This window comes from Pygocentrus nattereri, chromosome 12 (genome assembly GCF_015220715.1).
Source record: "Pygocentrus nattereri isolate fPygNat1 chromosome 12, fPygNat1.pri, whole genome shotgun sequence".
Classification (NCBI taxonomy): Eukaryota; Metazoa; Chordata; class Actinopteri; order Characiformes; family Serrasalmidae; genus Pygocentrus; species Pygocentrus nattereri.
In genome coordinates, this window is record NC_051222.1 from 23,671,734 (window position 1) to 23,688,268 (window position 16,535).

The window sequence follows — 16,535 nt, forward strand, 5'->3', positions numbered from 1 at the left end:
CAGCACAGACTACATTTCATTTAAATTTGCTGTTTAACCTAAACAACAGAACAAACCTCTTTTAGTTTTGCTTTTTTAACCAACACCATAGACTAAATTTATTTTAGATTTGCTTTTCAACCTACAGTACAGACCAGTACAGATCTTTTACATATGCTGTGTTACCTAAAAATAGACCAAAATGTTTTTCACACTATAGACTAAATTTCTTTTGGATTTGCTGTATAACCTTGACTATAAAATTTTTTTTACCTGGAATATAGATAGTTAGAATATAGATTTGCTGTTTAACCCACAGTAAAGATGGAATTTGTTCCAGACTCACATTTTAACCTACACTATAGATATACAACATAAACTAAAATTTTAACCAAGATTATAGACTGTTTTTCTTTCAGATTAACTTTTTTTAAAACCCAGATTATAGCCTGAATCTCATGAGTCTGAATTTGCTTTTTAATTTGAGTAAAGATTTCAGTATGATCAAAACAACATATAGACTCCCTTAGCAGGGATAACTTTTGACAGTGCTTAAGTGTACAAATATACTGTATGTACTATAGTGTGTGTGTGGGTGTGTGTGTGTGTGTATGTGTGTGTGTGTGTGTCTCACCTCATTCTTTAGCTCGGCGATCTGTTCCCTCAGTTGAGTAATGTACTGTCTAGAATCAGAGTGATTCAGCTGACCCTGTATCAACCCTTCCTCTTTCTGAAACACAAAACACACACACACACACACACACACACACACACACACACACACACACACTCACTTAGAGACACTATAAGACGCATTAAAGGTGCTTCAATATAATAAACCTTCAAACCACATCTACGTCTTCAATATGCCTCCACACAAAAACACACAATTCCTGTGTACCTACTTGTATTTCTAGCTCAGCTATTTTTTGTCGGAGTTCAGCCATGGCTGCCATACTGTCTGCCTCCCTCAGGCGCACCGCCATCACCTCCTCCTTACTCTGAGAGAGAGAGAGAGAGAGAGAGGGAGAGAGAGAGAGAAAGAGAGAGAGTGGAAAGAGAAACAGAGAGAGAGAGAGAGAGAGAGAGAGGAAGAGATAGTGATTAATTCATTACATGCATTCTTTTTTTTTATAACACTTTATCCTTTTCAAACATTCTGACACATTCACTCATGCAGCTCATTACATGGTATGATTAGAGATTATTACAGACTTTTTATGTATGTGTTGATGTCCTCATGTTGGAAATGAACATATTTCTTAAGGGGAAATTTTTGCCCCCTAGATTAGATTTTTATAAAGACATTTTTTCTCCAGTCTTATAAGTAGATAAAATCAATCACAGATAAAATCACAAACACAAATGAAATCAATATATTTAAAAAATCAAGATCAAAGTTGCTTTGACAGCTGAAAATATCACTGTAGATTTTGCTGTATGTGCAGTTTTGAATGTTAGAGTGTTCACACGGTCATGCAGTGCTGCTTCAGAAGAGAATTGCATTTGTGTGTTTTTTTAATGTGTAATGATTCAAAAATGTTCCATGATTCACACAATCCCTACCAAAGAACATTATCACTATCAGTGAATGATGTGTAATATGTATAAAATACCATTCATTACTACAAAGAATGTATCTGAATTGTCTCCACATAAAATACATTACTACAACACAGTTATTAACAGTAAGTGAAATGAAAGAAAAATTGGGTTGACATTATATATTATACTCATGTGGAAATGAAGGATGTACAAATATAGATCAAGCAAATTCACTGCATCAGTTTTTGCAGATGCATATGCGTTTTGCATATACATGGGGCACTGGCTAATTTCTGATCCTGTTGTGTTTACATGTGCAAGACAAACAAGCATGCGGTACCTTGCAGTCTGACTCTGCCTGTTTCCTCTTCATCTCGTTGAGCTGGCTCTGCAGACTCTTGTTGTGAGATAAGGCATTCTGCAGTCTCTCCTGCAGGGCGGCGCTCTCCTGCTCATGACGGCTCACTGCTTTACTGTAAATCTGATTCTGCATCACAGAACACAGAGTGTGTGTGTGATTAATGCATGATCAACATGATTACAGGATATAGTATGAGCAGTGCGTGGGTCTTGTCACTTGGTAATCCATTACAATACTGAGAAACTGATATCTAATATGAGAAATATGAAACATGTTGAAGCAAACACATTAACAGTTAGGGGGGATGTGACAGAATGGGATGGGATGTGATAGAATGGAAGACAGAATATATATTCAGAAAACAATCTGTATTACACTTGGTAGAGTTTTTAGAAGAATATTTCTAGAGTACCTACCAACTTAATTTATGTATGAGGTAAAAACACTATTAATGGCTGGTTTATTAACTAAATTAAACTTTAAATTAACACACAGCATGTAGAGACATATGTCATAGGAAATCTAAAAAAAAAACAGCTTTACAAACACTGAAGTTCCTGAAAAAGCCTGATAGCTTGAAAGCCATAGCATAGTGTTAGTCTGTGTCACATCCCCATGTGCCAGTGGATCATGGATCCCGCCCAGAGCTTCAGTGCTCATTAACCACAGTGGACACCTTGCACTTTAAACCTAAACTGAATCTAGCAAACCTACTAACTGTATTACAGCGTAACTCGTCTCTAACATAATGCTTACTGGCACAACTGTACAAGTGTTAAAAATGTTTTTTGTCCTCTAGTTAAATATTTGTTAATAGCCTGTTTGGTCTGGGTACAACACAGTCGGGTCATTGAGACTGAGCATAATTTGGGAAAGCTTTTATTTGCTCTTTACCACATTTCAAACTAATCTGATAAATTAACACAGCCTAACATTATTATATTTAGATATTGTATTTCATGCTATTTCTGTGGTAAATGTGGTAAAAGCTTAGATATAAACCATAACTGTGATTAGGCCTAATTTTTCCACTCTGAAATACATACAAACTCTTGGCTGGGGCCTCATGAACTGCTGTTATTGCTTTGTACTGTATTGCTCTGCTTGTTGTACTGTATTGCTGGCTGTTGAAGTCCTTCAACAGCCAGGAACGACCAGTGGGCCCAAGTTTATTACATACTTCTTTAATCTAAGAATAGCTCAGCCAGTTTGCACTGACGTCTGTGTAGTTACTGGATAACAAGCCTTGTAATATGACTACTATAACTTCAATTCACATCCAGTTTTAGTTTTACTAGGCCTTGTACTAGGCCCAAAGATGTCCTTTACATCTTTGATTTTCTACTATAGAGCACCCAAGTGCATATTAAGGCATATTAAGTTTACGTTTCTTCTGGAAAAAGTTGGACGTTCACTTCTGGCCAGTATTAAGTTTTTACTATTAGTATTTTTACTATTTGGTAAATCCCAGCTCTTAATAGTGTAATTGTTTAAAAATCCTAATTTTGGAGCCGCTCATCTGTTGAATAAGGAAAAATAAAATTACAAGTGACAATAAACACATTTTCCACAGGAACTGAACTCACGACTGTTACAGTTGCTCATGCCTCGCTTTACTCAACTTCCTAATTAGCTGTGCAAACCAAAAAACTACATTGGTTCATTACTTTCACAAATACAAATATATACACACAAATAAAAATATACACACACAGAACAGCTTCTTATAAACATAATATTGTATAAGAGAACTGATAGACAAGTTGTTATTTTAAGGGCAAGACTGTGAACCCAATGCACAAACTTCACAGTATATTTTCCTTACTTAATTCAAACTTCTTGAATTGATGGTGTAGATATCTGGAACAGGAAACTAAGCTGCTAACAGCAGCCTCTAAGCTGTTGCTCCAACTACTCAGCTCTCAGACACTGGTTGCGAATGTTTGTTTCAACTGAGGTTTAAATGCTTGTCTAACAACAGTTCTTCTGATGAAACTTACCCACACAGCTAGACAACAAAGCTATGTCATCAACTGAAAAATCACACAGCTACCCACTTTACAGACAAGATTGCAAGATTTTGTTGTTGGAATATTGCAAATTGTTTGCCTAGTTTATGAGTCGACAGTGGGATTATGTGAGCAGCAGTGGACTGAAGCAAACAGTTAAGAGGCAAAATAATGATGAGCATTGGTAACTTAATTTAAATGTTATTTTTTCTTGTAATACATTAACAGAAGAATCCTATCAATATGTATTCTGAATACTTCTACCTTTCATACGTTGTAAAATACATCCTTATACATTTTATTATTTTGTTTACAGCTTGTTTGCAGTCTTCACTTTCAGAAAAAGACCTCACAGTGGATTATGCATACATGTTTTGGTGGGTTTTAGAAGTCTGGAATGTGTCTAACCTGGCTCTCCAGCTGCAGGTTTTTGAGTTTGACCTCTTTGAGTTCAGCCTGGGTCTGAGCCTCTCTCAGTTTTAGGCTCATTAATTTGTCCTGCAGCTCATTCAAGGCATTCTTCTTGGGAGACTCTTTCCAGTGGCCTCCTCCACGAGATGTGTGGTGCTGAGAGAGAGGGGCAGGTAACTTGATAAGAAACCATTGTAATCGGACAATAAATTACAGAATATTATTATTATACATGTCTTTGGACTACTGAAAAGTGCTATAGTCATACAATGTATTAATATAATTTTTTAATAGTTCCTGGTGTTCAATTTATACTGTTTTAATTGTCACTGTAGATGTTTTTATTGAACATGAATAATATAACCATTATTAACATGATAATGGGTCCTAACTTCAGTCCTATGGGCCCTCTGTATTACTTCCACTACTATTTATACCCAACACACTCATGATCATGGAGGCCTTGATAATTACTACAGACATGCACAGGTACTTGAATATTTGGTTGCTTGCTCCAGGGGTCAGTATTCAAATACTAAACTCACTATGTGAGTATCTGTTACACTGCATCATGGAAACTATTCAGAGAAATGCAGCTGTCCAGTGTGATAGTTTTGTTTGTATTTTTATTTTAATTAAGAATACTTTGCTACTATGAAAAATGCCTTAACATGAGCACATTTACAAGGATGCTTTGCTAAGGATATGACAGCAGTTGTACTGTAGTGTAGTGTTGTGTAGAGCTACCTGCCAGCGCTGGTTGAGTTCAGTGACAATATCTTGCAGCTCTCTGAAGGACCGTAGTGTCTCCAACTCTCTCAGCTTCACCTGCTTCAGCTCCTCTTGCAGCTGTGCTACATTTGTCTCATCAGGCAGGGAACTGCTCCTCTGTGAGCACATTACATGTTGGAACAGACATATAGTGGAGTCCAAAAGCCCAGAAAGACCACTAGTAAAAATGCTTCTCTTTTACATGTTTCTTTACATGTTTACATCTCTGTTTTCTAATTTCATATATTTTTTTCAAATCTGAGTGAAATGTACATTCTTTGAAATATTTACATGAATTTCAGAATTTCTTAGTATTTGGCATCTCTCCCTCTCCCTGTGAGAACTCAAAAAGCCTCGGATGTGTAGATTACATGTCACACATGCTTCAGTGACAAATATAAGACTCTAAGAAAAATCTGACCTTTTTGCACAAAACTATAAAAAATTGCTTAAATATTAAAATTAATGTTGCACAGAATTATTGAAGATTTTACAAACTAATAAACATTTAAAAATTTTCAGACTCCTAATACTTTTTTTTGTTTATTTCTGAGTTTAAATGTTTTCAAAAAAATAGTGTGGTCTCAGACTTTTGGGCGTCAATGTCAGATGTACAGGAACACATTAGGGACCTACTGATAGCATCTGGCTGGTGAAATCAGCCAAGGTTTTATACAAAGATTCCTCAACTTTATCAACACAGGCTAAAATCAGACCAATACACCAACTAGTATAGCAACTATTACAGTTTTTTCATTTTCAACTATATACAATTACATTCATTGATATGGCTAATTAATGGAATTTCCTTAAGATCAGTATCTATGACATGTTCATATTGGTTGGGCCCTAGAACATACACACAGTTCCTCACCTTCTCGAGGTCCAGCACCTTATCCTGCATCTCCTTCAGTGCACTGAGGAGCTCTGCCTCCTGAAGGCGAGACTGCTCCAGCTGAGTCTGCAGCCCATGCACAAATTGTTCTGTGTACTATAGAGCAAAAGAAACAAAGAAAGAGGCTGACACACTAATACAAGAGGGCATCTAATTGATATATTTTAATTACAGTGATACGGAAGAATGTGTAAACAACACCACATGGAGCAATGTCTTTATCACTGTCCTTTTAGTAAAGAAAAAAACTAATGTAAAGGTAGCTGGTAAATAATTCAGTAAATATGACCTCATGACTATGGAAATTCAGCAACTAAATAGAAATGTGAATGCCATATTTTATTACCCTCTAGTTCTTCTAGATTTCTGGAATGTTTAACAACAACAGTTTATAGGACACTTTTCATTCATGTAGCAGCTCAAAGTCCTTTTTAAGTGGAAGAAAAAAAAAAACATACAAATAATAATACATTTAAAAAAATAAATAATTATTGGGACAACATATATAATATTGGTGTGCAATATAATTTATACAAAAGCTACATTAAAAAAAATATGTTTTCAGATGTTTCCTAAAAGTATGTACTGGACTTGAATGCCTATTTGTGAATGGTATTACAGCGATCTGTTATTATGGACCTTTGTCTGTTATTTACACAGGGTAATTTCACCCTCTTTAAAATGTCAATTTCATTCATAATGTAATTTATACTGCGACTTTGGATTATAAAGTAATAGAACTGTGCTTGCTGGTTTCATATCCATCTGCTATTTTGGCCGCAAAGAAATAGGAATTAGAAATGGCCTTGAGCTGAGCATCCCTAGTGATAGGCCACTTTAAAAACACACAAAAGAAGTTTTAAGTCTATCCGAAAAGCTAGCCAGAGAAGTTTAGCATCTATACGGAAATCCTGTAGCCTATGCCTTCTAAAACCTTACCTCAAGCTTTACTAAGCTGTAACATTACTTTCAAATGTTTTGACTCTTCAAAAGAAGAAATCTTCAGGGCTCATTTCTTAAAACCACCATTATTCCGTACTCATCACTTTGAGCACTGTCCGTGCTAGTTCAGTGTAAAAGCTTTTTGCTTTTGGGAAATCCGGCCCTGCTCGAAAACAGGTCTGTATTAAACCACCCCAATTTTCCATAAACAGTGTCATGACAAGTTCTTCACAACTGATAAATAAGGCTGTTCAAAGTGATACTCGCTCAACTGCCTCACCATCAGCTTCGTTCTGTGGTGCTTTTGGGAAACCAGACCCCTTAGCTAGCATTAGCATGATCAGCAGTGCGTGTGTGTGATCTGTCACAGTGTGCATGTTGTAAGGTTGTGGGCTAGTGGGAAAGCTGTGGCCTCGCGCAAGTGTCGTGTTCTCACGGACCTTGACTTCTCTTTCTTCACCTCCCTCCATCTTTTCCACTCACCTCACCATTCATATTTCAGTCATCTTTCTCCTTCTCACACACATACACACTCTGCCCTCTCTTTCTGTGTAAACTCGTCTGTCATCACGGTGTCAAAAGGTTAGTATCACAATAGACTCAGTGGAATGAACACTCCACTTGAAACAATGACAAACCCCCGCCCCCGAGCATGAGACATCAATGAAAGTCCATATTCAGTGACTACCAAAAGGGCTTCTATGAAAGCTTGACTCAGTATTGGGATCTGACATGGACTAAAATTCACTCACCACTGTAAGGGTGTCATTTCATTCCAACCACTGTGGCCCCCTTTGCTCAGAGCGAAAACCCACGATGAACTGATTTAGATCAAATATAAACGCGCACAGAAACCTATTTACTCAGAATCATGACCTTTTTTTACTGATGTGCTCATACATGTATATATAGTACATGTATATATGTATATATAGAGAATAGGTTATTCCCTTTACAGCTTCAGGAAAAAAAACTACAAAGAACAACTAAATATATTTTTTGTGTTTTCCAGTATTTTGTGTGCCCACCTTATGGCTTTATAACAGCTTCCATTCTTTTTTAGGACACTTGCTTTCAGCTTTTCAAAGTAATCTGTAGGGATATTTTTTCACACCTCAAAACTTCAGTCTCTGAGGTTGGTTGACTCACTGCTTCTCACAATCCAAGCAATCCAAAATAGATTCAATTCAGGTCTGGAATCTTGGGTGGTCCATCCACTGTTCTGAGAACATTCACAGCTTATTTGCTTCATTTGCAAATTTTCTTCCATTTCATTTTGACAGCTACACATCCTTTCAGACCCAGAGTATTGCGTTGCCTTCTCACAATGGAAGCATGGACAAAATCAGCTTATGGTTTATTGCTTTTGTTTTTTTGTAGGCTTAGAGTTAAAATTTCCAAACCACAAGCTTTTTACATGAAACTATGTTTTATATAAAAAAGGACAGAACCAACAATCACTAACTTTAGCCACTGAACCCTCTGTACATATATTCAGTTGATCGACAGGGGTCATAGGGGCAGTATTTCAGCAAGTCATATAACACAAAACTGCTGAGAACGTGACAAACACAGTAAAACATTTCTCTTTCACACATCCCATCACACACTTCTCTCACGCCTTTATGAGTGAAATCCCCAAGCTCACAAAGTGCTAAAATAATGCGTTAACTGACAAACCAGCTATAACAAGCTTTGAACTTATAACACATCTAATGAACGGCCCTAGCAAGAAATTTGCAAAACAAGAGGTAAATTTTACAGTGATACAGTGGTTTAGGTTTAAGACCAGTTCGTAGAAATGCTGTAAGATGTGTGCAGTGGCCTACATTGCCAATGCCTTATCTCAAAACAAGTCTCCATGGTGTGGTTTCATTAGCAGGACTGTCTATTCACACAATCTGTAATCTACACTGTACTAAGATCCTTTTCGTGTAGAATTTTTACTTAATATTACCATAAAATTATGATACAGTAGTTATATGATTGTGTATGTCTGGACCTCACCGGTGACTAATGCCATACATGCCTATTAGCATGTATGCGGCTATAAACCCACACCAAAAAGAGTCTCACGAATGCACGTGTTTGCACTGACAACTTTCAAAACAAGACGTGAAACTTCTGAAAATGTTGAGTTACTCAGTATTATATTGGTTAGTTTGTGCTTGTCCTAAAAGATTTTAATTAAATCATTTAATGGTAAAAAAAGCAATAAGCTAAAAATGAGAAAGTAGATCAAGGCTGAGGCATACCGTTTTTTGACAAGACAGTTTGTTGATTATGCAAATAATTTTAATAATTGGCCATAATAGTACTACAAATAATAGTTATGGCTCACTGACCTCTAATGGGTCTTACCGTGTGTTGCTGCAGTTCTCGTATTGTGTCCTGTGCTTTTTCCAGGTTTTCGCTGGCTGCTGTGCACTGTTGACGCACCACAGCTAATTCCCGTTTGATCACATAATTCTCTTCTGCTTCCTGCGCTCGTGTCACCTGGCCCTGCGGTGGTAGCAAGAGAAGATTCTTTAGTGTTGTTTTTATTTTGACCCTTGGAGAGGAGAAACACATGGTATGCATGCAAATGATCACAGGTTCCATATTTCCAAGTACTAAAGTCTTTTATAAAAAAGGTAAATGATTTAATAATGTGTAACCAAGGAAAAACTGTACTGCCAACCTTAAAATATTTGTGGACCTACAATGGAACCATGGGGTACACCTGCACCTCCACAGTCTGCATGCAAATCTATGAAAACTGTCTCCATAAAATGCTGGGGTTAGCTTAATTTTTACACGACTGCCATCATTCCTGCCATATACAATGCATGCGTCCACAGGTGCAAGGAACAATGGATCATATCAGTTAATTAGCAAAACAAATGAACGTTCCCTCATGCATTGGGCCCATTCTCAGGAGAAGTGAGAGGCAGTGTGAGAGGCAAACAGAAAATAAACTGAGGGTATATAGATAAAACAAGAAGGGAGTTATGAGAGAAAAGAAGGGAGAGATTTAACATTAACATTGACAGTACTTTACCTGGATCAACCTGTCTGCCAGCGCAGCACTTTCCTATGACACCACAACAGAAGAAGAGTGGGAGGGAAGAGAAAAAGGAGGAAAAGGAAGAAAAGCAGAAGATACAGGTAGAAAATCACACATGGAAAGCGAGTGGGAAGGAGGTAACAAAATTAAATGTTTACAAATAAACATTTTTGAAAGAAAAATAGGTTTTTAAAAATAAACAGAAATAAACAAACCAAAAAAACAACAACAAAAAAACAGACAGGACAGACACACAAACAGAGAAACAGAGAAAGAGAGTAATAAAAGGAAATGAAGTAGGGAAGAAAATACCCCAGAGAAGAAGTTAGGGAATCACAACAGATAAATGTGAAGAGCAGGAGTGAGAATGTAAGGCTTCAGCATTTGAAAGAAGAAAAGAAACGCATAACAGCTGAGCACCTGACAAAAAAAAATCACTTTTTTCCAAAGAACACCAGAAATTACAGCACACACAAGCTATACTATTGTACATACTAAACTATCTGCCACAGTTCATAGAAGTAAAACAGCTTTTACCTTTTCTAGTGTCTCAATTCTCTGCTTCAGCAGTCTGTTCTCTGTTCGTAGTCTCTATTTTGGTGAGAAAAAAAGAATATTTTCAGCACAATATTTCTGGCTGTCCCTTATTTTGTTTTACAATTTCCGCATACATTTCCACACCTTAATTTCAATCTGCTCCTCCATTTCCTTGTTCTTGATTGTGGTGTATTCCTTCTCCAATCTGTAGTCAACAATGTGACAGTTAGTTAATACGGTAATACAGAGGCTTTACTGCTGGTTCCATTGTATTGTGATGTTATTAACAATTTTTCCCTCTCCTCATTGGCAACCACTCACTTTTTCATCTTCTTGGGGTTGTATTTAACTTGGTAGGCCCGGAGGATGAGTTTATCAGGGCAGCTGTCAAACTGGTGAGGTATCACCTTCTGGAAATGCTGCAAGATCACAAAGACAAATTATTTACACAATATTATTACATTACATTCAGTATGTAAACAAATATAACATATTACAGAGGAGTATATATTAAACCTTCCCTTGATCAACCAATCTATTTAATTCTCTTTTGACAGATTATTTGTTGTGTTTTCAGTCTCTAGTCTTGATCACCAAGTTTAAAATAAGAGGCCTTCTGGATGTTAATTTCATAACTTAATTTTCAAAGTCTGTTCATCAATTTGGACACATCTGACATTTCTTTATTTTCTTACATCTTTCTACACAGAGTTCCAATCTTTCTACAAAGCATCATAAGAGAATATTTTCCTATGTATAACTACAGAATATTTTATATTACTGAAAACAGCTACTCAAAACTATTGAATGGTTCTTCCACACTTTTATATGGTAGTGTGTAAAAAGAACCCTTGAACAGCATGCCACTGTTGTCATACTGAAACGTCACAACTTTTTGTTTCCACACCATTTGCAAATGTTAGTGGCCTTTTGTGTTGTGTGAAAATTTAACATTGATTGGACCAATAGCACTGGTGCTAAAATGACTTCAAATGATCTCCTTATGGCAACATCTGTTAGGATCTACTAGGATTTTTTTCTATTCTTTCTATTTTTTTTTCTATATATCTCATTTAATACAAAACGTGTCACTATAAACTATAAGCATAACAATGAGTAAAAAGAATTTTTGAAACTTCAATTTACATGTTTTTAGTATTTCTTATTATTTGGTATGTCCTCTTTAATGACTGCATGTACTTGATCTGGCATGGACTCCACATGTGTGCAGGGATACGATTTTTGTTTTTTAACATGGCCAATGTCACAAATCTGCTGTAAATAGTGATCTAGGAAATAATCCAGTATCCTGAACATTGAATCAAAATTCTTTTTCATTGAATTTTTTCTTTGTTTAAATTTTTTCAAAATTTTAAAAGTCTAAAAGTTTTGGACTCCACTCTACATTAAATTTAAGAATGTTTTTTCCACCTAATAAGATGTTCCTGTTATGGAAATAAAATGTTTGGTTACAAGAGCAACGAAATGTAAATCACTAGTACCAAATCTTATGAGCAATTCAGAAACCCAGATGGAAAGAATGTGTGTGTGTGTGTGTGTGTGTGTGTGTGTGTGTGTGTGTGTGTGTGTGTGTGTGTGTGTGCGCGTGTTTGTACATTTTCACAACTAAAATGTCCTGACTTCACTTTTAAACAGAAAAAACTGAACTAATCTACAATTTTAGTACTGGAAAGACAGTCCTAACTTTAAAAAATGTTAAACAAAATCTATGTTTAATTTTTTAAAACTGAAACAGCCAAAGCTTTTTGGTTTCAAAGGTTAAAGTTATGTTTAGGTTTAGAATGTTTGAAAACTCTTTGTCCATTTTATCAGCTCCACTTTCTATATAGGTGCACTTTGTAGTTCTACAATTACAGAATGTAGTCCATCTGTTTCTGTGCATACTCCCATTTGACTTTATTTTTGGTCACGAGCCCCACAGGACCACCATAGAGCAGGTATTATTTGGTTGGTGGATCATTCTCAGCACTGCAGTGACATGGTGCTGGTGTGTTAGTGTGTGTTGTGCTGGTACAAGTGGATCAGACAAAGCATTGCTGCTGGAGTTTTTAAACACTCACGGTCTATTCACTGTCCACCTTAACAGACTCAGCTTTTTTGTTGGTCCACTTTGTAGTTGTAAAGTCAAAGATGGTAGCTCATGTATTGCTAGACAGTTTGTGTTGGTCATCCTCTAGTCCTTCATCAGTGGTCACAGGACATTGCTCACAGGACGCTATCTGCTAGATATGTTTGGTTGGTGGACTATTCTCAGTCCAGCAGTGAAAACAAGCTGTGTCTGAACCACTCATACCAGTGTAACACACACTGACACAACACCACCACATCAGTGTCACTGCAGTGCTCATAATGATCCACCACCCAAATAATACCTTCTCTGTGGTGGTCCTGTGGGGGTCTTGACAACTGAAGAAAGGGAGATAACAAAGTGTGCAGAGAAATTGATGGACTACAGTCTGTAATTGTAGAGCTATAAAGTGAACCTATATGGTAAATGGAGCTGATAAAATGGACGAGTGTACTTAATGAAGTTGCTGATCAGTGCATATGGTATGTATTAGTTTCACATATATGTACTACATGATAATGAGAGAGACACACGCAAACCCAGTCATGTTTTTTTTTCCACTAACCTGTGACATGCCTTCCATGTCCAGCTGTATGAGGTCTGTCTGGTTGTACTGTAAAATGGCCATTCCCACTCGGAATATAATTTCCAAACCCTGAAAATACAACACATGCGCTGTTAAAACTGAATACATTCACTTACATTCATCCACAATGCACTCAGAAATTCACACATACACCTCATTCACACTCCTGCACAAGCAAACAAACATGCATGTGCACCTTTACAGAGTTTCATTTTTGCAGCAGGCTATTACAGAATAGAAGGCCCCCCACTTCAAACACACACTGATCTCTGTACCTCATACATGAAGATATCAAAGATGCGTGTTGCTATGGGCAGAGGCAGGAAGGTGAGGAAGAGTGTGAGGAACCATGATGAGGCATACATGGAGGTGTGAAAACTCTGTGAGCGAAAATGGACATTCAACTCCGGCAACTGTTCCTGGATTGTGAAAAGAGAAAAAGAGAGAATGAGAGACGCAAAGACAGAGAGACAGCAACAGTAAAGAAGGTCACTTAAAGGGAAATGCTGCTTAGTTACACTGAATATCTGCTGCCACCTGGTGGACAAATTTCATCTTCCTATTTTACAACATTAACTTTTTATTCTTATTCTTCCTATTTTGGGTATAAATAAATTATGCCTGTGCTTGTGTCCACATTCAGAACTGTGCCATATAGGGGTGGGTAGAGTGGATATACAGCAGAAGGGGTATGAAAATGTATCATGATGAATCAACTGGAAGGTGGTGATCCAACATCAATGACTTTGAAATATTAAAATAGATTATCATGTTTTAGAACAATATTCAAAGTATGCACTAATTTTTTGGCCAAAATACAATTCTTTTTTTTTTTAATCTAAAAATATAAAACAAACCCTCAGTGTGTAGTTTTTATTCCACTACTGTGTAAACAGATCTTCCAGTTAAGTAACCTGCATGTACTCAGTGCATTTAATAAAATCTAAAACTAGCATTTATTATGTTTTTTGGCAGAATTGACCATTTTTTTCTGTATTTTTTGCCAACAGAGTTCTCTCATTACAATACCCAGCATGCACTGTGAAAATACATCCTACAGCTACTGGAATTCGTCTCCCAGAGATGTACTACTGATGTAGAGGCTAATAAATACTCCTTAGCATGAACAGTAGCTATCTGGCTTCCTTCTGCATTAGACCAGCTAGCACAAACAAATTACAAAGAACTTGTCGTTTTTTATTTTTTTGAATTCCTCACCACCTTCAAAATACGTCATACCAGAAGGGGGGGGCGGTGATCCTATACCTTAAAGTAAAAAAAAAAATCTCGCTCTCAATACTATTGTGTCATCACTGTAGGAGGTGAGTAGGGATGTTTATGACCGATCTAGCAATGATTACATTTTTTATTATGCCCCAAATTCCTCTTTAATCACACCAAAATCAAAATTTGGTAGAATCCAGTATTTCATGATGGAGTGAATGATTTCCCAAGTCCTCAGGAGATAAAGAATTTCTATGTCTAATCAGCGGTGTTACCTGCAGCAGGTACTCAAACTGATATATGCAGAGGCCCAGCTCTGCCATGCTGGGTTTGAAGAGCTCTCTGAGCCTGTACTCCTGCATCAGCCGCACAAACACACAGAATGCTTCCTCCTCTGGCATCTACACGCATACATGAAGGAGAGGAGAAAAAACTGTTTAAGAAGTGTATTATTTATGTTGACGTAGAAAATGTGAAAGGTTCTGTGTTATGGATTACAGAAAATGACCGAATTCACCTGCATTAGAAGCAGTCCAACAATGAAAGCACTGCCCTGACAGTATCCCACCTCACGATCCACTAGGGAGTACGCCTGTGATACACAGACATATAACCAGTTCCAACATTTATGAAAAGTATTTGACCATTTTATAAATAAAACACAAATGAAATGTTTGGCTTATTTTCAAACTTTGTGTTGGTGTGCTGTTTTTATGGTTTATATTCTGCTATACCTGTGTAAATAGTCACATTATTCAGTGAATTTAAAAAATATAAAGCTGAATTAGATCAACGTGGGGGGAAATTTAAGATTTCATCATGCACTGAAATACTTCTTGAAGAACCCCCTTGAAAATACGAACAAGACAACAAATAGTGTACGCTGAAATCTTGTTTTGGATTTATGCTCATTTCATGTTTGATTAACGTCTCTCTTTCTCTCTCTCACCTTCATGACATTAAAGAGGACCTCCTGGCCCAGACTGTCCTGACCCTTGAAGAAGTCGTGCTCGGGGTAGGTGCGGGCGATGTCTCTGCGTATAAGTTTCTCGCAGGGCGAGGACATCTTCAGCAGCTCAGAATACTGGTTCTTCACCGGCATGTCAGTGGCATTGCCCAGCAGCTGCCACACAATTGCCCGGAAGTGATGCGGAATGCCTTTCCTGATCAGCTCCTATATGAAGGAAATGACAGGAACACAAAGGTCAAATGTGTAAAGGTTCATGTATGTTTTCATACTCAAGACATTTGGCAAACTGCTTTTGGCTTTTCACTTCAATGTGTTTTCTTCTAAAACAGGACTTTAAAAGTTGGTGTTTTTTGGTGAAATGCTGTATTTGTGGGACTGTAGAATGTAGAAACCAGCCAGTAGGAACCTGCTGACATGGATTCATCTGCACGGTGCTAAATGACCTCCAATAAGGTTCCATTCTCTATTAGCATCATCAGCATTTTTGGATGAAGTCTTTGTGGGTCCTGCTTTGTTACATTTATCAGCTTCAGCACTGATAAATTGAGCTAGAGCAGATGTGGCAAACTGTGGTTGGAACTAGGCTCAGCAGGACAGTAGCTCTTTAGCACCAGGGTTAGAGACCTCAGATTTAGCATGATTTTAACAATACTGATTGCTTTGTTGTGTAAATTCATATTTGTCTTTTATAATCTGCCTAGTTTTGATTAGCTACAACAATACAGTGCAGCTCAGTAGCATAGCATTTTAATCTTTTATGTAGTGACATCAAACAAAAAAAATCACTTTATTTTTACCAGCGTTCTGTAAAGATTAGATCAATTTAACAAAAAACAACCATCCTTGGCGTAAGTTTATCCATCTGCACTTCCTCATCTCCCCACCTTCAGCAGTTTGTCTTTCTTGCGCCTCCACTCATCCCACTCATTGACAATGCGCCCCCACAGGATCCAGGTGTCTTCTTCTAGGTGGGATAGGTTGGAGGAGGCAGAGGAGCTGGACACTAGCGAAGAACCGCTGTTTCTGCGGGAACCGCTCATGGAGCGCATGGACTTAGAATCAGCCTCTAGTAGCCTGGAGTGTGGCCGAAAACAGACAGCACTTTTAGTATGGTTTCATTTGTTAGCATAATGTGTAACTATGGTAAAAGTAAATACTGTGCAAAAGCAA

The 16,535-nt window shown here is 37.2% G+C and overlaps 1 protein-coding gene across 2 annotated transcripts in view; it reads right to left on the reverse strand.

Annotated features, from left to right (window-relative positions):
- The window catches only part of si:ch211-239f4.1 (EVI5-like protein), a 55,436-nt gene that overhangs the window by 13,115 nt on the left and 25,786 nt on the right, over nucleotides 1-16,535 (reverse strand). Inside the window, exons 3-19 of one of the 2 annotated variants that reach the window (XM_017699115.2) lie at nucleotides 16,250-16,439; nucleotides 15,345-15,569; nucleotides 14,913-14,987; nucleotides 14,671-14,796; nucleotides 13,447-13,590; nucleotides 13,151-13,240; nucleotides 10,818-10,915; nucleotides 10,641-10,701; nucleotides 10,497-10,550; nucleotides 9,954-9,986; nucleotides 9,275-9,415; nucleotides 5,951-6,067; nucleotides 5,053-5,193; nucleotides 4,303-4,461; nucleotides 1,865-2,011; nucleotides 885-980; nucleotides 614-709 (exon numbers count right to left, since the gene is read on the reverse strand). In XM_017699115.2, coding sequence (XP_017554604.1) covers nucleotides 614-709; nucleotides 885-980; nucleotides 1,865-2,011; nucleotides 4,303-4,461; nucleotides 5,053-5,193; nucleotides 5,951-6,067; nucleotides 9,275-9,415; nucleotides 9,954-9,986; nucleotides 10,497-10,550; nucleotides 10,641-10,701; nucleotides 10,818-10,915; nucleotides 13,151-13,240; nucleotides 13,447-13,590; nucleotides 14,671-14,796; nucleotides 14,913-14,987; nucleotides 15,345-15,569; nucleotides 16,250-16,439 — 1,993 coding nt within the window. The remainder of the gene's footprint in view (nucleotides 1-613; nucleotides 710-884; nucleotides 981-1,864; nucleotides 2,012-4,302; nucleotides 4,462-5,052; nucleotides 5,194-5,950; nucleotides 6,068-9,274; nucleotides 9,416-9,953; nucleotides 9,987-10,496; nucleotides 10,551-10,640; nucleotides 10,702-10,817; nucleotides 10,916-13,150; nucleotides 13,241-13,446; nucleotides 13,591-14,670; nucleotides 14,797-14,912; nucleotides 14,988-15,344; nucleotides 15,570-16,249; nucleotides 16,440-16,535) is intronic. The other variant, XM_017699116.2, reaches the window with a different exon arrangement.